The 22,386-nt window shown below is 62.0% G+C and overlaps 2 protein-coding genes across 3 annotated transcripts; both read left to right on the forward strand.

The window, feature by feature from the left end:
* Positions 1–1,504: 1,504 nt before the first annotated feature.
* WDR18 (WD repeat domain 18) lies at positions 1,505–13,032 on the forward strand. The gene is made up of 10 exons (XM_075776587.1): positions 1,505–1,763; positions 3,110–3,220; positions 4,936–5,069; positions 5,615–5,756; positions 6,377–6,520; positions 6,755–6,819; positions 6,933–7,057; positions 10,403–10,569; positions 11,638–11,706; positions 11,983–13,032. The coding sequence occupies exons 1-10, from the start codon at positions 1,554–1,556 to the stop codon at positions 12,112–12,114; spliced, it is 1,299 nt and encodes a 432-aa protein (XP_075632702.1). The 5' UTR covers positions 1,505–1,553; the 3' UTR covers positions 12,115–13,032.
* A 1,791-nt stretch (positions 13,033–14,823) lies between these two features.
* Positions 14,824–22,339, forward strand: GRIN3B (glutamate ionotropic receptor NMDA type subunit 3B). Of its 2 annotated transcripts, XM_075776313.1 has the most exons (10): positions 14,824–15,289; positions 16,832–17,430; positions 17,911–18,961; positions 19,493–19,638; positions 19,833–19,948; positions 20,181–20,332; positions 20,419–20,583; positions 20,744–20,811; positions 20,923–21,255; positions 21,715–22,339. In XM_075776313.1, the coding sequence occupies exons 1-10, from the start codon at positions 14,837–14,839 to the stop codon at positions 21,755–21,757; spliced, it is 3,126 nt and encodes a 1,041-aa protein (XP_075632428.1). In that variant the 5' UTR covers positions 14,824–14,836; the 3' UTR covers positions 21,758–22,339. The 2 variants fall into 2 exon arrangements, with proteins under 2 accessions (XP_075632428.1, XP_075632430.1); XM_075776315.1 differs by lacking the exon at positions 20,419–20,583.
* The last annotated feature ends 47 nt before the right edge of the window (positions 22,340–22,386 follow it).

Raw genomic sequence — 22,386 nt, forward strand, 5'->3', positions numbered from 1 at the left:
CCCTTTATTTTTTTTTCCTGCTTGGGGAAGCAACGATCTCAGGGGATTTGGGGTTTTTCCAGCCTTTAAAAAAAAATTTTTTTCAGCCTTTTTTCCCCCTCTCTCCAGAGCTGGAAATGCCCCTTCATGGCTCCATGGACCCTGGTCCTTGGGGGGGGGGGGTCCAGGGGGGCTCCGTCCGGCTCCTGCTGCTGTTAGGATCCAGCCCAGCTCCCCACAAGGAGAAATCTGGGGGGGTGGGGGGCGTTTCTCGTGCCCAGGGTGGGCGTTAGATTTTCTTAGTTTTTGCATTTGTACAGTCACTGTTTTGGGTTGGTTGGTTGGTTTTTTTTTTTAATTATTTTTATTCCCCCCCTTATTTTTCCCTCCCCCTCTTTTTTTTTTTTTTTGAGAGCATATTACCTTCCACTTTATTTTTCTTTTTGCATATCGATTTAAAAAAAAAAAAAAAAAAAAAAGCCTAAATCAGTTTCTCTGGGGTTTGGAAAGAAAAAAGGAACGGACACAGCTGCAGACGCATTTACCCAGCGTGCATATCTTAACTCAGGTAAAAAATGAAAAAGAAAAAAAAACACAAAAGACAAAAAAAAGAAAAAGAATAAAAACCACATTCTACCTCTGAGAGCGGTGGCCTCGGGCGCACCCGAGCCCCCGGTGAAATATTTCAGTTTTACAAACATTCAGGTATTGAAACTTTTGATTATTAAAAAAAAAAAAAAAAAAGATAAAATAAAAACACTGAAAGTTTACATTTTATAATAACATTATTATACAGATTGTATTTAAACTTCAGAATATTTAAGACAATTGTAACCCTGTAAAGTTGATGAAATATTAAAAAAAAAAAAAAAAGTTGTGTTGTCTGGGGTGTCTGGGGGTGTCCAGGGGGGTGCCCGTAGAGCTATAGGGTGCCTGTCCAGTGCCTATAGGGCTATGGGGTGCTCATGGGGTGCCCCCGGGGCTATGGGCAGCCATGGGGTGGCCATGGGGTCCCTATAGGGCTGGGGGGGGGGGGTGTCCATGGGGTCCCTATGGCACTATGGGGGTGTCCATGGGGTCCATATGGGGTGCCTATAGGGTGCCATGAGGTGCCTATGGGCTCCCCACGGGGCGGCCATAGGGCTGTAGGATGCCTGTAAAGACGTGGGGTGTCCGTGGGGTGCCCATGGGGCTGTGGGGTGTCCAGGGGGTGCTCACAGAGCCGTGGGGTGCCCACGGGACTGCAGGGTGCTCACAGAGCCACGGGGTGCCCACAAAGACATGGGTGTCCATGGGGTGCCTACAGGATGCTCACAGGGCATCCACGGAGCTACAGGGTGCCGAGGGGGTGCTCACAGAGCCACGGGGAGCCCCCCCGAACGCCCGCGGTCCCCCATCCCGGGCCGGGCCGGGGCGGGCCCTGCTGAGCTTCCTGCCGCGTGCGGGCGCCGCAGCAAGTCCCGCCCCGCGCAGCCGCGCGGCCATGGCTCTTGGTTGGTCGCCGCCACGCCGTCGGGCGGAGGCGGCGCTCTAGGCGGCCGCCGCGCTCTCTCTGGCTCTGGCGGACCGCGAAGATGGCGGCGCCCATGGAGGTGGCGTTGGTGTCGGACGCCGCCGGGCCGCTCTGCAACTGCTCCGTCTGGGAGCTGCACTCGGGCTCCGCCCTGCCCGGCTACCGCGGCGGCAACAGCGGGCCGCGCGGGCTGGCGCTGCTGGGCGGCGAGCACCTGCTGGGGGCCCAGCTGGGCAAGAGCTACATCAACGTCTGGGAGCTCCAGAGGAAGGTACCGGCGCGGCGGGCGGGCCCGGGAGGCCTCGACTCGGGGGGCGCCCCCGGGCCCTGCGGAGGGAACCCCCGTCCCTGTGGGGATACGCCAGGGCCACCCTCCCTGGAGACCCCCCCCGTCTCCATGGCCAGACCCCCCCCAGGGCCCCTCTCTCCATGCAGACCCTCTGTCTCTGTGGGCAGAGCCCCAGGCCACCCCCTCCGTAGCAGCCCCCATCCCCGCAGGCAGATGCCCCGTGTCCCTCTCTCTGCAGAGACCCCCCCAGTGATGCCCCTGAGCCCCCCCATCTCCAGGGAGACCTGCCTGCAGCAACCCCTGCCCTGCCTTGCCACCCCCCCTGGGTCACAGATCCCATATTCCCAGCTCCCTGCCCGGGGTCCCGGCCGATCGAACCACCAGGAAAGGTGTTTTCTGTGGGAGGAATTGGCTGTTGGGCTCCTCTCTGGGCCGGTACTCCCTTGCACAACTGCCCCAGTTGAGGCAGCACCGAGGGGTGCAGGTGCCCTATGGCTGGGCCCACTTCACCTGAGCCTTGGCCTGCTCTCTGCATCTTCCAGCTAAACACAGAAGCCTAAACGCAGCCGGACCAACCTTGCCCATCCCTACACAGCCAGACCTCTTCCTCCTCCTGCCAGCTGCCTCCCGCTGTGCCTGCACTGGGGCAGGACTGTAGTGATCACAGCCCCAATTTCTCCATTCCCTGTCGTTCCCCTCAGTTTTGCTGCAGAAGCAGCAGCAGCAGCCTGTGGGTTTCAGCACACGCAGCCCCAGATCTGTTTTTTCCAGTGCCCGCAAGCTGCAAGGAGCAGCTCGCAGTCCTGCTCCCTGTTCTCCTGGGCTGTGAGCTTGCATCTGCTTTTTCTTTTTTTTTAAAAAAAAATGTTTTATCAATGTTATTTTGCTGTAATCTTCTGAGCCTGTTTTCTGCTGAGTCTCCAAGGTTCCCCAGCTGTGGAGTGTAACTGATCCAGATCCCTTTTGGTACCTCCTGCTGCGTGTGGCTGGAGCTTTGTGCGTGGAGGAGGGCGGGAGGGGAATTTACCTTTTCCCTGTGGGCACAAACACGAAGCAACTGCAGCAAAATGCAGAGCAGTCCAATGTGATTTGCACACATGGCCTGTGCTCCTCCGTCATCTTCCTCTTCGGCATTGAACTTCCGAAGTGCAGCAGTGCTGGTGCGGGTTGAGGACACAGCTCAAACACAGGCAGCCGCAGTGCGTCGGACGCTGCCTGAGCTGCCTCTTCTCCCACGGGCCGGTCTGAACTGAACCAGGGTCTTGTTTCTGTCCCCCTCCTGTACTCAAGCCCCTGCTGAAGGGTCACTGTGTTCTTTCTGCCCCCAGGACCAGCTCCAGCAGAAGATCATATGCCCTGGGCCAGTGACCTGTCTGACGGCTTCTCCCAATGGGCTCTACATCTTGGCTGGGGTTGCTGAGAGCATCTACCTGTGGGAGGTGAGGGGGCTGGCACGGTCAATGGGGGTGGAGAGGTTCACATCCAGTATGGTTAGCCAGTGCCCCTGTCCTGTTAGTCATCGTAAATCCACGTTATTGGGGCTCTGCAGTGGAGCGAAGGCTTTGCTGGGTCACATACGTTACAGCTGTCCTGGTGCGCCTGGGCTCCACATTGCCCTGAGGGGCTGGGGCCGGCTGCTTGGTGGCCTCCGTGGGCCTGCGGACCTCATCAAAGCAGGGGGGAAGAAATTGTGATGGGAAGTGCTGGTGAGGCTTCCGTCTGTTCTGTTCTTGTCTTTCCAAACTGCTACAGATGCCTCAGGGGTCAGGTGTTGCTCCCTTGAAGCAGAAACACAGGACCTAGTTTTCCTTTAGCACTTCTTCCGTATTTTAGCCTCATATTTGTGTGTGACTTGTGATCTGGATGTCTGCAGAGACTGCTGTGCGCTGGTCATCATCCTTCTATTCTTAATTAGTGGTGTGTTTACCTGGGCATTACGCTGCGTTCTAAGCACTCCACCAAGCAAATAACAGAACAAGCTTGTTCTGAGCCCCGGGATTAAACACCGAGATGTCTAACCTGGAGAGCTCTCGGTCCTGGGGGATGTTTCTGAGCCTTGTTATGTGGGTGGCTCTGTCTTAATTCATCAGATTTTTCTTTTAAAAAGGCACTTGTGGCAATGTTGAGGGAAAAAAGCCCTCACAAGGAATGCTGGGCTGAGACTGCAGCAAGTGGGAGTTGCTCGCGATGCTCTGAGCTGGTCCCTGCTCTGCTTCATCTGCAGAATGTGGCCCTTTGTCAGCCCCAGCTCGCCTTGCCTTGCAAATGCTTCCGAGAGCCTGCATGCAGTGGGTGATGGCACCGTCCTCCTGGCAGGGAGCAGGGACCTTGGAGAGGCTGTGTGGAAGCCATCATAGAGCTGGAAATGGGCCCAAGAGCCCTAGTTTCTCTGTGTCTTCTCTGTGACACCACTTGTTCTCCATCAAATTGCAGTTTGGTTTTATTTTTAGGTGCAATTCAGACAGTGAGAGGGAGTCAATTCTGTTCTTTTGTACGGGGCTCCCTCGTTGCCTCCTTAGTTCCCTCCCCCTCCACAGTGTTGCCTTTTAACAAGAAAAGCTCTGGGTTTAGGGAGCTCCTTGTCCACCCTAACGCCTCCCTTCGCCCGAGACCACCCAGCCGTGCTGAAGTGCAGCCGCCCCTGGGGTGGCACGCAGCCTCCTGTGGCTTTCCTCACCCCTTCAGCTGTCTCGTTAGATGTTGTGGGAGGCTGGAAGAAGCCATCAGAGTAATATTAACAGTAGACAGGAAATCTTCACTGCATGCTTGTGTCCTGACCAGAGAAACAGCCCTGGCATCTCTAGGTTCAGAGGTAGCGTTGCCAGGACGTCTTCAAACTGTCTTCTGCTGTATTTACCTTTGGCCGTAGCTGTATGTGGTTGTACCGGCTGCACCTTGATTGTGTCATTTGCCATCAGCGAGGTGGAAATGGGCTCACGGGGTCGACACAACCTTCCCTTTGCACTCAGTTTGCTGCCGCCCTGTTCTGCGCGGGGACTCTCCGCTCTGCCTGTGCCTGGTACAGCAGCACCCAGCTTGGGATGGAGCTGCGGGTGCTGCTGCACCCATGACTGTTGAGGGCAGGACACTACATTATTCTGGAGCATCTTGGTGCTCCATTCTTAATGCTCTCCTGCCCTTTCCCTTGTTCTAGGTCTCCAACGGGAACCTCCTCGCCATCCTGAACCGACACTACCAGGACCTCACATGCCTCTGCTTCACTGATGACAGCAGCCACTTTCTCTCAGGGGCGAAGGACTGCCTGGCCCTGGTGTGGAACCTTTATAGGTAACGGTGGCCTGGGGGAAGGTCTCAGCCTGTTTGTACAGGGGACAGGGAGCATCTGGGCGAGGAACATTAGAACAAGAGATCAGCCACCACTTCCTGGAGGCGGAATCAGCTCTGCCTAAGCCTGCATGTCTAAGCTGTTTGTAAAGCCTGCTGGTGATGGTGAGTCTGTGCCCTCCTGAGGTGGCTGTTCCACTGCTATCATCCTCGCTGCCAGGGAGGCTTTTCCTCATGTCTCATCTGAGTTTCCCAAGCTGTGGCATATGGCTCTGACTTCTTTTCTCTGCTTGACGCAGCACGTCCCTTTCCCTGTTAATGGCAGCCGAGGTATCTGTCCCCTCTGGGACAGGGAGCTCAATAGCAGCCCTCGTCCTCAGTGTCGCATGTGCTGTGGCCACTGACGGCTTTTGTCCCCTGCTTGGTCCTTGCAGCCAGGAGAGCCGTCCCAGAGGAAGCAGTGCCTCAGCCAGCTCTCCTCACAGCCGCTTTGCTTTGGCATCCCCAGCATTGCTCTTGCTGACCCATCTCTCTGTTCTCCCCTACAGCGTGCTGCAGGCAGAGCCCTCCCAGATCCCCGACCCTCGCCACGTGTGGTCCCGACACAGCCTCCCCATCACGGACCTGTGCTGTGGCTTCGGAGGGCCCTTGGCACGAGCTGCCACAGCCTCGCTTGACCAGACGGCGAAGGTAAGGCTCGACTCAGTCCCACCAGAGGTGTGTGGGCCCCAGAGGGTTAAAGCAGAGTTCCTGCTGGGCTGCAGCAGAGCTGGCTGGGAGGGTTGCAGTAGCTGAATTTCTTGGCTGTCTCTGTGATGACTCAGAGCTGCCAGACCTAATGGGCTTTGCCTCTCCGAACACCAGCAGTTTCTCTGCACCTGCCCTTGGGCTGGGCCTCCTCCTGCTTTGCCATCCCTCTTCTCCTGGGGAATGTTGGGGTCAGCTCCTCCGCTTCCCCTCACGGACATCCTTTAGGCTCGAAGGGCAGGGAGCAGAGCAGGCTGGAGCCCGCAGCCTGCTGCCCCTGCCTTGCAGGGAGGGGACTGCCCAGGGGGACAGGACGGGCGTGGGATGGGGTTAAGGGTTTCGGAGCTACCTGGAAACTTGTTTTCTCATGGTCACAGAGAGGCTGATCCTAGGTTCTGCCCAGGTTTATGCCTTGGACTCGGTTTCCCCATCCGCAGCCAGGAGGGTGTGCCGATACGCGCTGATGGCTTGCGGCCGGGCAGGTGCTGAGAGGCAGCAGCGTGTTCTTCCAATCCTGGTATTAACATATAAGCCCCTACTTCTCCTGTACCCTCTTGCTCCAGCTCTGGGAAATCTCATCTGGGGAGCTCCTGCTTTCCGTCCTCTTTGATGTGGGAATCATGGCTGTAACTCTCGACCTGTCTGAGTATCACATGTTCTGCGGCGGCATGGACGGATCCATCTTCCAGGTTGACCTCTGTGCCTGGGTGAGTGCCTGGGGCTGTGGATCCGCTCCGTGCTGCTGTTGTGCAGCCCAGCCTTGACGTGGCACCCTGAGCTGTCACATCCCCGCCTACCTGACCGGTGTGACCTGCCAGGGTGTGGGAGGGCCTGGGCTCCCCTGTATCTCCTCTGCCCCCTCCAGACACAGTGATGAACCTGCTGGCTTCAGTCTTCCTGAACTTAAACTGCTCTCTCCCTTCCTTCCTTCATTTCTGCAGCCGGTCCAGGGAGACCGGACCTTCCAGACAGAGCGGGAGAATGGGAAGGTCTTCAAAGGGCACAGGTGAGGGACCAGACATACCTGCCAAACGCTTCATCGCCCCCGTCTGCCCACCTCACTGGTTTCTGGCAGTCCTCGGGTCATCCTGAGTTTAAACTTCCTCTTCCCCATTCCAGGAACCAGGTGACATGTCTGTCCGTCTCCACGGATGGCAGCCTGCTGCTTTCTGGCTCGCACGACGAAACAGTCCGACTGTGGGACATCCAGAGCAAGCAGTGCCTGAAGACGATGAATCACAAAGGTAGGCATGCCCTTATCTCTGGGATCCTTTCCTCCTCAGCTGCCAAAGGCTGCTGCTGTCTCACTTCTGCTCCACCGCCGCCGCCCTGGGCACTTGAGGCATTTCTCTGCCGCGTGCTTCACACCTCCAGGAAGGGCAGAGGCATCAGAGGGACACCTCAGCTGTCTGGAGCAGCGTTTTGACCTTGCCCGTGTCTGTTAACAACCCCCTGTGCACTGTCAGGGAGTGAGTCATAGATTTCACCCTGTCGTGAGGACGTCCAGGATCTTCCCCCTTGTTTTCCGAAGGGAGCGGTTGCCCCACACGCACCCTAATGCCGGGGGGAGGACGTGTCTGGAGAAGAGACTGTCTCTGTGACCCCAGCAACGAGCACCCATGAGCTCATTAGGCCTGAAGTGAATCCAATATAAGCAGTCATCTGGGATTTCAATCTGATGGCTCCGATAAACCATGCAAACAAACCTTTACAGGCTCAGATCAGCAATTAGGTGCCTCAGAGCGGTGGACGATTTAGCCCTCCTGCTGCAGCTGAGCTGTTGCTAACAGCGGATTTCTTATACAATTGTGGTGGTCTCTGTCCTCTCCCTGGTGGCCTGCTCCCCAGGTGCTGCCTAAAACCCTCCCCAGCGGTGCTGGTGGTGAAAGGCAGACCCCCTTCCTCTGTGGTGCTGCCTCTGGGCAGAGGTGGGTGGGCGAAGCCGCTGCCCGGGGCAGTCTCTGAAAGTCAGGCTGCCTGCAGACCCTTTCCTCTTTTCCTTTTGTTGCCAAGGACCGTTTCTAATGGGGACCTACTGCAGTGTCCATTCAGCCTCGCTCCACTAGCGTTAGAAGGGTGAAAGCAGACAAAATCTGAGCTGTGTGAGTCATCAGAGGAGGGGAGGGCCAAGCTTTCACTTCGAGCCAGGCATTAAAACCCTCCTGGAGGCTGCAGGGGAGTGCAGATGGACACAAGCTCTTCCCATGAGGGGCAGGACCAGACTGACCGTGCTGCTGGGTGCCGGGGCCATGAGGTGCGGGTGCTTTCTGCAGCCTCTGCTGGGTCACATCTTCCTGCAGATGGGGATTCGGCAGCCCTGGCACCAGTGCCACCCTGCTGCTGCTGGATGCTTAATCTGGTGGGAGCTGCGCGTGGCTCAGGAGCTGCCATCCAAGGCTCCCCGCAGCCTCCCTGCGTCAGGGGCTCTGCAGCTCTTCTGTGCCGGCGCTGCCTCTCCTCGGCAGCCCTGCTACCCGTTTAAGTGGGAGCAAGCTCCCTGCAGCACCACTTTCCAGCGGGTCACCATCTCCCCTTGGCCTTTCTCACCGCCTGTCCGAGCAGTGATGCGAGCCCCCCAGCAAGGTCTGTTCCCTGCTGCAGCCCTGCTTACCCCTCCAGCGTGTTCCCTGAGCCTTTCCCTTCCCAAGGCAGGGATGACACGGGCTTTTCTGCCACAGCTGACGTGACAGCAACCTCCGGCCTGGTGCGGTCAGGAGAGTGAGATCCCTCTGCTCACAGGGCAGAGCGGGTAGCTGGGGGTGAGGCAGAAACCGCTGCCTTCCCCACATGATGGTGCTGCAAATAGATCAGAGGGGTTGGAGCATGGCTCGAGAAGAGCGTGGCTGTGCAGGCAGGACAGACGCAGGGGGCTTTTCCAGCAAAGTCTGCTTGTCCTTGATGGGGGCGGGCGGGGGGGCAGAGCATGGGCAGGCAGATGGACATTGAGAAATTGGGCTGCTGATCTCGGGTAGTGAGCTATGACTGTGCTGGGCATGGCAGGACTGCTCCTGGTCACCCAGCGTGGCTGGCACCGCTCTGAGGGGAAGCAGGAGACCTCTGGGATGAGGCTGTGAGCCAGTGCTCCCGGGTTCCTTGCCAGCACTGCCCCCAAATCCCTCCAGGCCTCTGTTCCCCTCCTGTCACACGAGCTCCATCCTTTTCTCTGCAAACACGGTGTGACCGTCCCTGAGGGCTCATTCATGCAAGGCCACACAGGGATGCTCCAGCCGATCCCTCCTGCTGGCAGCTGCCAGTGTTGGAAGCCAGATTATTCGTTCTGCCCCAGTTGAGCCCAGTCCCTCTGCCTGCACCGGCAGGGTATCGCCCACCACCTGGTGCCCGAGCCATCGTGACGAGATGGGCTTGGACGGGACTTGGAGCCCGAGAGTGGCTGGAGGTCTGCGCCTTGGACGGTTTACCAGATTTGGGGATCTGTGGGCTAGTTTGTGAGATTTTATCCGCTCTGCCTTTCTTGTCCCTTCCTTTCAAATTGCTTCTGGAATTGCTGGTGAACCAGCAGCAGTAATCTCACTAATGGATACTTTCATAAGAAGCAGCAAACGTCTCGTCTTCAGGGAGGGAGCAAGAGTAAAACAAATGGTTTGTTACAGCAAAATGTTGGCAAAGAGCTTCAGGGCCAGCCTGGGACCGTTGGCAGAGCAGCTTCTGGACCAGGTATCCGGTGGAGCTGTTGCTTTGCCAGCAGGATCCAGCTTTGGATCCCAGGAGGGTCAGGCTTCGGAGCAGGCTCTGGTCTAGCTGGAGGGGGAGATGATGGCAAGGGAGCCCTCGTCCGTATCAGAGGTGCTTTTGTCTGTCTCCTTTGCAGGGACTGAAAGCCTTGGGCGGTTCCGAGCCTCTCCGGGGCCCCCCCCCAGGCTCCGTCCTCCATCCTGCACCTTTCCCCACTGCCTTGGTGGGGGGGCTGGGTGGGCGCTGCGGCAGCCTGCCTGCACTCAGGTGCATCTGGATCCTTTTAACCTTTCCCTTCGCGCTGTCGTGTTCGGCCGGGGGAAAGACGGATGGTCGGGGATTTATTAGTGGTGACTGAGCTGCTCTGCTTGTGCACAAGCCCAGGGGCTGCTGGAGGTGTTTGGGGAGTGCTGGGGGGTCGCCTTGTCTGACGGGGAGAGGTTTGGGCGTGGGGAGCGGTGGTGGGAGTTTGCCAGTGAGCACGAGTTCGGAAGGGGGGGTGGAGGGGGCTGCTGATAGAAAGCAGCAGCCTGTGTGGGTAAATGCAGTAATTAAAGCGCTCATTAGCTCTGCCAAACGAGAGTGTGCAATAGATCATTGCAGGAGACAGCTGCGAGAGCAGCAGTGCTGATGGATGGATGGGTCTGTGGAGGACAGCCAGGCCGCCCTGCTCCTCCCCGCCGGGCCTGGGGTGTGGAGCCACATCCCCACTCCCCACCACCAAGGACAGGGAGAGGGGCTCTGCCAGCTCCCAGGTGCTGGGGGGAGGCAGGAGTCCTGGCAGCTGCCTGCACCGCGGGTTGTACTCTGTTCTCGGGGCTGCCCGAGGCGCCAGGCAAGAGGCAACCCCACCGCGGGGGGAGTCTGACCCGTCCCCTCCTCTCGTCCCATCTCAGGTCCGGTTACAAATGCCTTCATAGTGCTGGCCCCAGCCAACATGTTCAACCCGGACGGGAAACCCAGCGTGCCTCTCCCCAAATTCAGCAAACACCTCCACGGCACCGAGAGCAATGACGAGCAGGGCAGCGAGGGAGTGACGCTGCGCCTCGGGCTCCACCAGCAGGTACCGGGGACGAGCAGGCTGCTGGGGGGGAGACGGAGGTTGGGGGGGTCTGTGCCCGAGGGTGCAAAATTTCTCCTCCAGCCAGAGCCGCTGCAGTGGCTGGTCTGTGCTGATCCGCTGCTGCTGATCCACAGCCTGTCCTCATCTTCCCCCGTGCTGCTGAACTTCCCCAAGTGCTGCTTTTTAAAGCAGTGGAATTGCCCAACTGACTTGTGGTGGGAGCCTTGCAGGCAGGGAGCAGGCAGGCTCTTCCCTTGCTCTCGGCTGCATCTGGGCTGCTCTCGGCCCAGGGAGAGGAGCCCCCAGGCTGAGGGGAGTGGGGCAGGGTCCTGGCTGGGGTACAGGGTGTCCTTTGAAGTCACCCCAGTGTGGCTGTCCCCAGGCAGGGGGGTGTCCTGCACCATCAGTGATCACAGGCTTGCTGCATGCCATGCTGCTCTGCCCGCCTGTCCCCTGGCCTCTCTGCCAGTGGTCCCAGAGCCGCTCTCCTGTCAGCGCCTGTCCCTCGGGCGTGCGGCAGCCCTGCCACAGCTGACGGATGAGCTCTGTGTAGTGGAGGTGGCAACCAGTCCAGGAGGGGCTGTTGGCGGCTGCTCGGTGGAGCGGATGGCATGCCGGCGGTGCCGGGCCAGCTCGGGTGCTGCTTTGGAAATGTCAGTGCCGCAGTCAGTCGGGCTTCACTCGCAGCACGGTGCAGGAGAGCGGCCTGCGGCGTGGTGAGCCCACCTTGTCCCCCTGCCCAAGGCGGGGGGCTCTGTGCATGCTGAGAGGGGAGCTCGACAGACTCCTGCCCAGGGACTCTCAAGGGGGCTGTTCCGGGACCCCTGTCCCTGCCCAGCCCTGTGCACAGGCCTTCCATTTTTGGAAAGGGGCTGCAGCTCCAGCCGGGCTCTGCCGGTGCTGCAGGATTGGCCGTGCCCCGCTGGAGTCTCTGCTCGGTCACTGCTTTACCCCATGGGGCTGCGGGCCAGGGGGTTCCTTTGGCTGCTCCAGCGGGGAACCCTGCCCAGGGGCACTGGGAGAGGGCCTGGGTCTTCTGTGTCCATCGTTCCTGTCTGGTCCTTGCAGGAGTCTGGGGAGAGCTACCTGGAGAAGGCTGAGAGGATGTACTCACAGATGTACTCCACAAGGGAAAAGGTGAGAGCAGCCCTGAGACAGGGGAATCGTGTCCTGCTGGTACAGACGCCCTGGGGGTCCCCTTTTCAGGGCCCTGTGCACATTGGGGACGGGGAGGAATGCGCCCTGGAATTCTCTGACAGTGCAGGCAGGAGGGGCTGTGGGTTGAGTAGGAGATGGAGGAGGGAGAGGACAACAGGATTGGGGATCTGCTGCTGCCGGGGGAGCCCCGGCCTCCGCTCGCTCGAGGTGAGACCCGGGTGCCCGACGCTGTTCCGTTGTGTTTTTCTACCGCAGAACCTGGTGGGAGACCAGGAGCATCTGACGATCCAGGTGAGCGAGCTGGAAGAGGAGGTGAGCACCCTCCGGAAAATCAACAAGAACCTCTTTGACTTCTCCGCTCGCATCATCACCAAACCAGCCAAATGAAGAGGCGCCCCCTGCCCTCGCACCCCTCTGCCTCTCCCTGCCCAGCTCCTGGGGAAGAACCAGCCCGCCCTTGGGCACCTGCACACGCAGACGTGCAAACACACCTGGCCCGTGTCCTCGCCAGCACCTCTCGCGCGGCACACGCCGGAGCATTTGCCGGCTCGATCTGGCATCCGTTCGATGCCACGGACTGAGACAAGCGCGGGGGCTGCAGGGCTGCTGCGTGCGGGACAACACAGGGACCGTTTTCACCCCAATTCGCTGCTCGGTGCCGGCAGGGACAGACTCGGAGCGGCCGGCTGCGGGAGGAGTGTCACCGGCTCTGAGGGAGGGGTTCAGGACACAGCTCCTGCTCTTTCCCCGTCTCTTCCCCTGCCCCTTATTTTGTTTCTTTTTGTTACTTGACCCTGCAGTGCAGACAGAAAAGTGTTTTTTCTCTCAATACCGGTTTGAGGTTGGATTTTAGAGACCCCTTCCGCCCATCCCGCCCTGGGAAATGCTGCTCGGTGTCGCCAGAGCCCTGACAGCCGGGCTCCTGCTGTGGGCTTGTTCCGCTCTTGGGAGAGCGGGGGCTGCCTGGGGCCAGGCAGGGGGTCCCCCGGGGTGCTGAGCCCAGAAACAGGACTCCCGCACGGCCCCATCCCTCCTCCTGGTCTGGCAGGCAGGGGGCTGTGGGGTGCGGCCGTGGGCTCGGTGGGGGGGTTTGGGGCTGACTCCTTCGGGGAGGGGCGGGGGGGCCAGCAAGGTGCTATTTCCAATCTCCTAAGTTGACAGTTTATATATATTTGGATCCAGCTACTTTGTTTTCATGGTGTTCTGGGGAATCGGCCTTTTGTATTGTCACGAGCATGGCAGCGGGGGTTGTGGGTTTTGTTTAGGTTTATTTTTTACATAAAAGATTTGGTTTTTATAGTGAAAGATGCCTGAGATTTCTCTTTAACACCCCGCTGGTGCCCCCAGATCTCAGTAACCCACCGCCGCAGGGCTGCTGGCGGGGAGTAAGCTCTTGTTCGAGGGAAGCTGCGCTGGTCATCGGGTCCCTCCCTGTCCCCACAGGGGTGGAGTGGGGTCCCCTGGCTGACAGGGACTGCGGCCATCCCCGTGCACACTCACCACACGGGCCTGTTTAATACACCAGAAGTAAGGGCAGTTGATTTAAAGTGCACTTTAATAACGTGAGCATCCGTGCAGACCATGCTCCTGCCAGCTTGCTTAGATAATGCTTTTAGCTTAATAAGCGCCGTTCCTCTCTCCTTTTGCTCACCACCTTCCTCCTGACAGTTTGGATCAACATGAATCGGCTGCAGCGGGGAGTGTCACCCCCAGCCGGGGGCTGCTCTGGGGGCTGTGGCGGCAGCACGTCCCTGTCGCAGGGAGAGCCCTGAGCCCCGAGGCAGCAGTCTGCACCCCACTGGAGCTCTCCCTCCTCAGTGCGGTTCGTGTCGGGGCACGGCTTGGGCAGAGCAGGAGGATTGGGCTTCCCCACGAGCCCCCTCCTGTGCCGCTCCTGGGGAGCGGTCAGGGTTTGGGGGGGGCTGTGTCATGCCAGACTCCTTCCCCCAGCTCCTGCCTGGGGCAGTGGGTGCTGCTCCACCTTTATCCCTGGGGGACCAGCACCCCCCGAGGAGGAGCCACCAGTGCTCCCCATGCCCTGGCAGCATTTGTGCTGAGTCTCCCCAGTCCGAGCCCATCTCTGCAGGGGAATTCATTAGCTGTGACTCATTAAATTTGTCTGGTGATCAATATTTTTTGCCAGCTGGTATTTGGCTCCATTGCTCGTTTTCTTTTTCTTATTAATTTAGTACCAGCTCTGTCTCCCTGGCAGCTGATGTTTGTGCTTCTGGTGGCAAGGAGCCCCTGGGCTGTGCCTCAGTTTCCCTGGTGCACATGAGGAAGGTGACCCCTCTTTCCCCCCTTGCGGAGGAAGGCTGCAACGCTGCTGCGTGGCCGGCTGCGACATGGGAGCGTGGGGCCATTTGCCCCTTCCCCACACAGCGGGATGGGCCCGGGCCCCCCCCCCCCCCCCCCCGCCTTTGGGGCCACATCTCTGATTGTGGAGGGATGGGGGGGATCCGGTTGTGGCCGTTACCGGAGGGGGGGGCTCCGAGCCCAGCTCGGCCACCGCCCCGAGGGGCTTTTCCCAGCCCGGGCGGTGGCGGGGGGCCCCTGGCATCGCCGTCCGTGAGCGCCCGGCCGGAGGAGGAGGAGGAAGGTCCCGATGGTCTAAAAGCCACCGGGACCCCCCTGGAAGCCGCGGGGGTTCTTGTGCCGGGGCACCTCGTGCTCCCCCCCGGGGGACCCCACGGTCGCGGCCCTCGCACGGCAGCACCGGGCGGGTGGGGGTCCCGCTCTGCTGCAGGGTGCGGAGACCCACGCGTGGCCGTGGGCGAGCGCCAGGCCGGAGTGCGCCGTGTGTGTGTGTGTGTGTGTGTGTGTGTGTGTGTGTGTTGCGGGCGTGCCCGGCGCTGCGTGGGCCGTGTCCGGCGTGACCCATCGCGCACCGGGGCCGCCCCGGACCCTCCCGCTCGGCTCGGGGACGGGGCGGGCGCCGCTGGCCGGGATCAGGGTCCGGCGCTGACGGCGGGACCCTGCCGCTCCTCGTCGGTCCCCGTCGGTCCCTGCCCGTCCCTGCCCGCGCACACCGCCCCCGCCCGCCCGGAGCCGCCCCCGCCCCCGGCCCGCCCCGGCGGGGCGCAGAGCGGCGGGCCCGGTGGCGGGGCGTATGGCGGGGCTGCGGGCGCTCTGGCTGCTGGCGGCGGCGCTGGGCGCGGCGGGGGGGCACCCGCAGCCCTGCCGCGTCCTGGCCCGCACCGGCCCCGCGGTGCGCCTCGGGGCTCTGCTGCCGCCCGCCGCCCCCGGCCGCGCCCGGCTCCGCGCCGCGCTGGTGAGAGCCGCCGGTAGCGGGGGGAGCCCCGGGGGGGGGCCCGGCCCCGGGGGGGCGGTGCTGCCCTACAACCTCAGCCTGGAGGTGGTGGCGGGCGCCCCGGCCGCGCGGGACCCGGGCTCGCTGGCGCGGTGGCTCTGCGGGGCGCTGGTGGTGCGCGGCGTGGCCGCCGTCCTGGCTCTGCCCCGCTCCCGCCGGGAGCTGCTCCAGCTCGACTTCCTCGCCGCCGCTCTCCAGATCCCCTTCGTCAGCCTCCTCGACACCCGCGGGCCCCTGCCCTTCCGAGCGCAGGTAAGGTCCGCACCGGCACCGGCACCCGGACCCGCACCCGCACCGGCCGGGCGCACCTCGCTGCCGCTCCCGGGGCGCTCGGATGCGGCTGCGGGGACCGGGGACGCCGGGACGCAGCGCTCCGTCCCTGCTCCCGTCCCTGCGTGCCGTGCCGGCTCCGTCCCTCCTCTGTCCTTGCTCCTCATCCCGGCTCCATCCTGCCTCTATGCCGGGGTCCCCCTCCCGGTCCCCCTCCTGGCTGAGTCCCGGCTCCCCTCCGGACTCCATCCCGGCTCCTATCCCGATCCCGGTTCGGCTTCAATCCCGGCTCTATCCCAGCTCTTCATCCTCGCTGCATCCCAACTCCGTCCCGGCTCCATCCCGGCTCCCATCTCGGCCTTCATCTCACCCCCATTCCTGCCTCCAGCCAGGCTGTATCCTGAAACCCATCCTGGGTCTATCCCAACCTCATCTCGGGCCCAATCCTGGCCTCATCCTGGCTCTATCCTGGTCCCCATCACAGCTCTATCCCGGCCACCCCCTGACCCCCATTCCAGCCCCATCCTGGCTCTATCCCAGCCTCCATCCCGGCTCCATCCCAGCTCCATCCCATCTCTCTCCCGGCCCCCAGCACAGCTTTATCCCAGTCCCATCCCAGCTCCCACTCCAAGGCAACTTCCCTGGCTCGTCCGGCAGCCCCACAGCCCCGTGGTCCCAACCCCAATCCAGCCCCAGAGGGGCTCTGGGGTCGCGCCCTGGCGCTGGATCCTTGCAGTCCCCTGTGCCGCCCAGTTCAGCCCTGCTGTCTCAGGAGTGGCACTGGTGCCACTTCACAGCCCGAACCCTGCCAAGCTGAGACCTGCGGCAGCCCTGTGTCCTTGGGCTGGGTTTGTCCCTCTCCCTTCCCTCGGCCGGTCCCTTCTGGGGACAGACCACCTCCGCCTGGGGCCTTACCTCATTTGGGCTCCACGTGCCACTGACCTCGGGCTGCGCCTGGGTGCAAGGGACTCCTCTCCTGGCACGTGGCAGGACCACGCCGGCCCCTGTCCCACCAGCCTCTCCCCAGGGACGCCCGGGCAGGCAGTGAGCGCCGGCAGGCTGCGTTGCCCTCCACGCGTGTTCGGCTGCTGCCTGGCGAGCGGCACGTCCTTGGAGCGTGCGGCTGCGGGGAGCTGGGGCAGCGCCTGGCTGGGAGCGTGAGACACTTGTGCCTGTGGGCAGGGGGATGTGCAACCCGCTGCTCGGGTGGCCATGAGCCCTGCTGCCCACCCAGCCAGGGGGTCCTGCGGGGTGTCTGCCCCGAGGCTCTCCCTTTGGTCCCTCTGGCTTGTGCGTGGGTTCACAGCCAGTGCCGGGCAGGCAGCCAGGGGGGAACCATCTCCCCAGGCTGTGATGGGGCTCGGAGTGGGCAGGGAGCAGGCAGGGAGCAGGCAGGGAGCACGGGGTGGCTCCAGGGCAGGAGGGACAGGGGAGCTGAGCCGAGGGCTGGTGGGCCCTGCCTGCTGCTGCCTCCAGGCTCTTCCCACGGGCAGGAGGACAGCCACCACCCCTGTGTGTCGGCAGAGCCCTTTCCACTTCCACGTGGAACGGCAGAGCTCGCTGGAGACGCTGGTGGACGTGCTGGTGAGCATCCTGCAGGCCAACGACTGGCATGAGACCAACCTGGTGCTCTGCCACCCCTGGGACGTCTCTGGCTTCCTCAGCCTCTGGGCCCGCCGTTCCCAGCTCTTCCTCCACACTGTCCTGGACCTCGGCTACCTGGATGAGCCTGGGGCCGCCCACTACCTCCGGCAGCATGGGGAACGCTTCAGGACCCTCTCCAGCCCGGTGCTGGTGCTCGGCTGCGACCTGCGGCGTGCTCGGCTCATCTTCCAGGCGGCCGAGGAGTCGGGGCTGCTGCCACAAGAGTTTCACTGGATGCTGGGCTCCCCCCTCAGCGCTGGCGAGCTGCAGACAGAGGGGCTGCCCCTGGGTCTGCTGGCCTATGGGGAGGTCAACCGGCCGCCGCTGGAACTCTTCATCCAGGACGCGGTGGAGCTGGTGTCCCGGGCCGTCGCCAGCGCCGCCCGCATCCGCCCCGACCTGGCCCTCCTGCAGACAATGGTGAACTGCAATGACAGGCACCGGGCGGGCAGCGAGTCCTCGGGGCTCTTCCTCTCCAGGTAGGGAAGGTGCTGTGAGTGCCCCTTTCCCCCACTCCGGCTCCATCATATCGGGGTGCATGGGGGGGGGGGGGGGGGGCTGCGGGGACCCCAGGGCTCAGTGTGCAGAGCCCAGTGTGGTCCCCAGTGTGTGCAGCCACTGCTGTGGGGCTCATTCCCCCCCCACACCCCCCCTCACCCCCAGGATACGATTTGTGCCGGCCACACGGGGGGGGGTACGTGTCACTTCAGATCTCCCTAATGCTACCCGAGCAGAGTTGCTCTATAAATATTAATAACTCTTGGCCTTACCAGCATGGCGAGCTGCAGGGCAGTGGCAGCAGGGACAGATCCTGCTGCTCCTCCCTGCCCTTGTCCGTGCCTGAGTCAGGCACCTCCTGCTCCCAGCCCCAAGCCCCATCCCTGGCTCCCCCCCGCCCCGTCACATCCCAGTGCCGGTGATGCTGGAGCTGTGACCCCCCCTCCTCCTCCTCCCACCAGGTTCCTGGCCAACACATCCTTCCACGGCCGGACGGGGCCCGTGCGCATGGAGAACATGACGCTGGTGCGCCCGGAGCAGCAGTACCGCATCTGGAGCCTGCGGCGGGACTCGCGGGGGGAGCCCACCTGGGTGACAGTGGGCACCTGGCGGCATGGCAAGCTGGAGATGGAGGAGGGTGCGTGGCAGAGCCACCGCCAGCGCAAGAGTCCCGGCGAGGGGACCGGGGGAACCCGCGTGAGGCTGCGGGTGGTGACGCTGGTGGAGCACCCCTTCGTCTTCACCAGGGAGGCAGATGAGGATGGGAGCTGCCCAGCCGGGCAGCTCTGCCTGGACCCTGGCACCAATGACTCGGCTGTGCTGGATGCCCTCTTCGAGGAGCTCGGCGCCGACAACGGCTCGGTGCCACGGGCGTACAAGAAATGCTGCTACGGGTACTGCATCGACCTGCTGGAGAAGCTGGCTGAGGATGTACCCTTTGACTTTGAGCTCTACATCGTGGGCGATGGGAAATACGGGGCCTGGAAGAATGGGCGCTGGACGGGGCTGGTGGGGGACCTGCTCAGCGGCACAGCCCACATGGCCGTCACCTCCTTCAGCATCAACTCGGCACGGAGCAAAGTCATCGACTTCACCAGCCCCTTCTTCTCCACCAGCCTGGGCATCCTGGTGAGGACCAAGGACACGGCATCGCCTATCGGGGCCTTCATGTGGCCCTTGCACTGGACCATGTGGGTGGGCATCTTCGTGGCCCTGCACATGACCGCACTCTTCCTCACCCTGTACGAGTGGAAGAGCCCCTATGGCATGACCCCCCACGGCCGCAACCGCATGAAGATCTTCTCCTACTCCTCAGCCCTCAACCTCTGCTACGCCATCCTCTTTGGGCGCACCGTGTCCAGCAAGACGCCCAAGTGCTGCACCGGCCGCTTCCTCATGAACCTCTGGGCCATCTTCTGCCTCCTGGTGCTCTCCAGCTACACGGCCAACCTCGCAGCCGTCATGGTGGGGGACAAGACCTTCGAGGAGCTCTCAGGCATCCACGACCCCAAGGTAGGAGAGTGTCTGGGCTGCTTCAGATGGGGCTGAGGGCCAGGGAAGGGGCTGGGTTGTCTGTCCTTCCCTGCTGCGATGAGTGTGAAAGGTCTCCCCAACCCCTCCAAAGGCGCGGGGGGTGTGTGTGTGGGGGGGTGTGTGTCTTCCCAGGCCCCCAAGAAACTTTGTGTGGCCTGGTGTTTAATCCTGACCTGAGCTCCAGGGTGGGGGAGATGTGGGCTGGGTCCATGCCAAGGTTGCTCGTGGTTGTAGTCTCTTTGCCAGACCCCCCCCCCCCCGAAGAGCTGCTGCGTCTCCACAGGCTGCCCAGACACAGACACAGACACACAGACACAGACACAGACACAGACACACCCCCCCACACACACACACACCCACCCACCCCCCTACCCACACACACCCCCCCACCCCACCACCACCCCCCGCCCCGGGGCTGCGTGCGCTCAGGGCTTGGGGACATGTCCCCAGGGAGCCGGGGGCTGTTCCCACCTGGGCTGGGGGTACTGATGTTCTGGTGCCTCCTTCCAGCTGCATCACCCCTCGCAGGGCTTCCGCTTCGGCACAGTGTGGGAGAGCAGCGCCGAGGAGTACATCAAGAAGAGCTTCCCCGAGATGCACGAGTACATGCGGCGCTACAACGTCCCCACCACCCCTGCCGGCGTCACCATGCTCAAGTGAGGGACGGGGACGACACTGGGGTGGTGATGTCCCTTCCCAGGGTGGGCATTGCCCCATCCCTGCAGCCTGTGCGCCCCCCACCTCACACTTACATCCCCTCCCACCCCAGAAAGGGGGGGTGTCAGGTTGGTGGGACCCCGGGGAAGGGGGGAGCAGCCCCCTCCCTGAGGATCCCCCTGCGTTGCTGCAGGACGGAGCCCCCCAAGCTCAATGCCTTCATCATGGACAAGTCGCTGCTGGACTACGAGGTCTCCATCGACTCCGACTGCAAACTGCTCACCGTGGGCAAACCCTTCGCCATTGAAGGTTTGGGGGAGCTGTGCTGGGGCAGGGGGAGGGAGGGGCTGTGTCTTTGTGTGTGTGTGTGTGCACACGTGCGTGTGCGCGCTCTGGCTTCGGCTGGGCTGGGGCCATGCCCTGCCATGGCCACATAGCGTGGGGAGGGTGCCGGCTCTGTGGGGTGCTGGAGGCTGTGCCCAGGTGCTGTGCCCCTGCCCCAGCGCTGCCGCTCTCCCCTCCCCTGCCTCCTCGGGGCCAGGCTACGGCATCGGCCTCCCCCAGAACTCGCCACTGACCTCCAACATCTCCGAGTTCATCAGCCGCTACAAGTCGGCCGGGTTCATCGACCTCCTGCATGACAAGTGGTACAAGATGGTGCCCTGCGGCAAGCGTGTCTTCGCCGTCACAGAGGTGCGGGTGGCCAGGACCTCGGGTGGGGGGCCTCTGGGGGTCTGACCCCCCCATCCCAGCTCAGCCAACCCCCCCCCACCCCACAGACCCTGCAGATGGGCATCTACCACTTCTCGGGGCTCTTCGTGCTGCTCTGCATTGGGCTCAGCGGGTCCCTGCTCACCTCACTGGGCGAGCACGTCTTCTACCACCTCATCCTGCCCCACATCAAGCGCAAGAAGAAATTCAACTACTGGCTGCACACAAGTCAGGTGGGGCCGGCGGGAATGGGATCACCCAGTGCCCAAAAGACATCCCCCCCATGCCACCCTTCCCTTGCCCTTCTGCCCTCTTCCGGCCTTGGACCATCATCACCCCCCAGTTAATCCCCAGACCATCACCCCCATCTCACTCTTCCCTCCTGCCCCACAGAAAATCCACCGGGCTCTGAACACAGGCACAGAGGAACGGAAGAGCCAGCAGCTGAGCTTGCAGCAGAGGTACAGCTGGGGTGGGCACCTGCCCTGCTCACCTCCTCCCTGTGGACACCTGCCATCCTGGGGGCCACGGAGGGACATCCCAGCTCAACCCTTCTCCCCCTCCCCAAAAAGGTGTGACCTCCAGCCGAGGCAGGTGCCAGCAGCGGGGCAGCCCTGGAGCGCCCTGCAGAAGGAGGCACGACGAGTGCGCTTCCAGCTGGACACAGCCCCCCCCGAGGGTGAGGGGCCCCTGTGGCACCATGGGAACGGGCGGGTGCTGCAGCCCCCGGACGGGGCAGTGGATGAAGGCGAGCTCCGGGAGCTGGAGGAGAAGATCCAGGAGATACGGGAACAGCTGCACGCAGCCTTGGTGAGGAAGAGCGAGCTGGTGGCCGTGTTGGGCACGGTGAAGAGCAGCCGGGTGCTGCCTGCCCCCTCGGCCTCGGAGGAGCCCCAGGAGGAGAGGTGAGGCAGGGCGGGGGGGCGCCCAGCCTGCGCCCAGGTCAGGCTGCTCCACAGGGCAGGGCGGACCATCACCCTGGGATTGAGGAACAGAGATGGGGAGCTGGAAGGAAAAAGGCTCTTGGGGTGGCAGGAGGGGGACATGTCCTGGGGCTGCCTCCCATCCCCAGCTCCAGAGCCTTCATCTCTCCCTCACCTCCCTCCTCCCATCCTGCTGACAGCAGGGGTTCAAACTGCAGCCTTAGCTGAGGGGGTTTATTCTGGACAAAGGCAGTGGGTTAAGATGAGATGAGCAGCCCCTGCGGCACCAGGACGAACGGCAGCCCCTCAGCAGTGCTCATTTTCAGTCCGTGTAACGATAGATGATAGAGGGAAAAAAGAAAAAAAGTCTGCTTTTTCTCTTCCAGCTGCATCCTAAATGCAGCAAGGCTTGGGGTGAGGGTAACCCTTCCCTCCTCCCAGGGACAGCCCAGCCCAGCCCAGCCCAGCCACAGGACAGCAGTGATGAGGAGGAAGATGAGTTGCCCTTGTCCCACAGCACAGGCCAGCCAAGATGCAAACCTCCCCCTGGAGAACCAGCTCCAGGGCAGCAAAGCCAGCCTGCTCTCCAGAGCCATGTCAAGCCAGACACAGAGTCTTCCTTGGGCAGATGGCGAGGTTGACAGCACCAGCCGCAGCCCTGGGTGGTTCCCTGGCCCCTGCCCGCGGAGGAAATTCAACATCCCACAGCCCCACCCTGGACCCTGAACAGACCAGGCCAACGGCGCAGCAGCAGATCTTTCCTCCCCGCAGCCTTTCCACTGGCACAGAGGCTGCCGAACTGTGGTGAGCACGGCCGTGACAGGGACCTATGCAGAGCCTCCCCCTGCCCTGCTGCCCCCTCAGCTGAAGCAGGGCACCCCCGGGGTGGCAGCGGCCTCTCAAGTACCGAGTGTTGGACTTGCTGTGCCCGCACCCCCTTGCCACAGGATCCTCACACCTCAACTGCGAGCAGGAACCCAGCACAACTGCTAGCAGGACATCAGAGCAGCACCACAGCAGCTGTTAGATATAATATTTATTATTATATACAAACACATTTTGTACATTAATTAAATAGAATGAACTCTACTCTTCATTCATCAAATCATTTGG

Source organism: Balearica regulorum, chromosome 26 (genome assembly GCF_011004875.1).
Source record: "Balearica regulorum gibbericeps isolate bBalReg1 chromosome 26, bBalReg1.pri, whole genome shotgun sequence".
Taxonomy (NCBI): Eukaryota; Metazoa; Chordata; class Aves; order Gruiformes; family Gruidae; genus Balearica; species Balearica regulorum.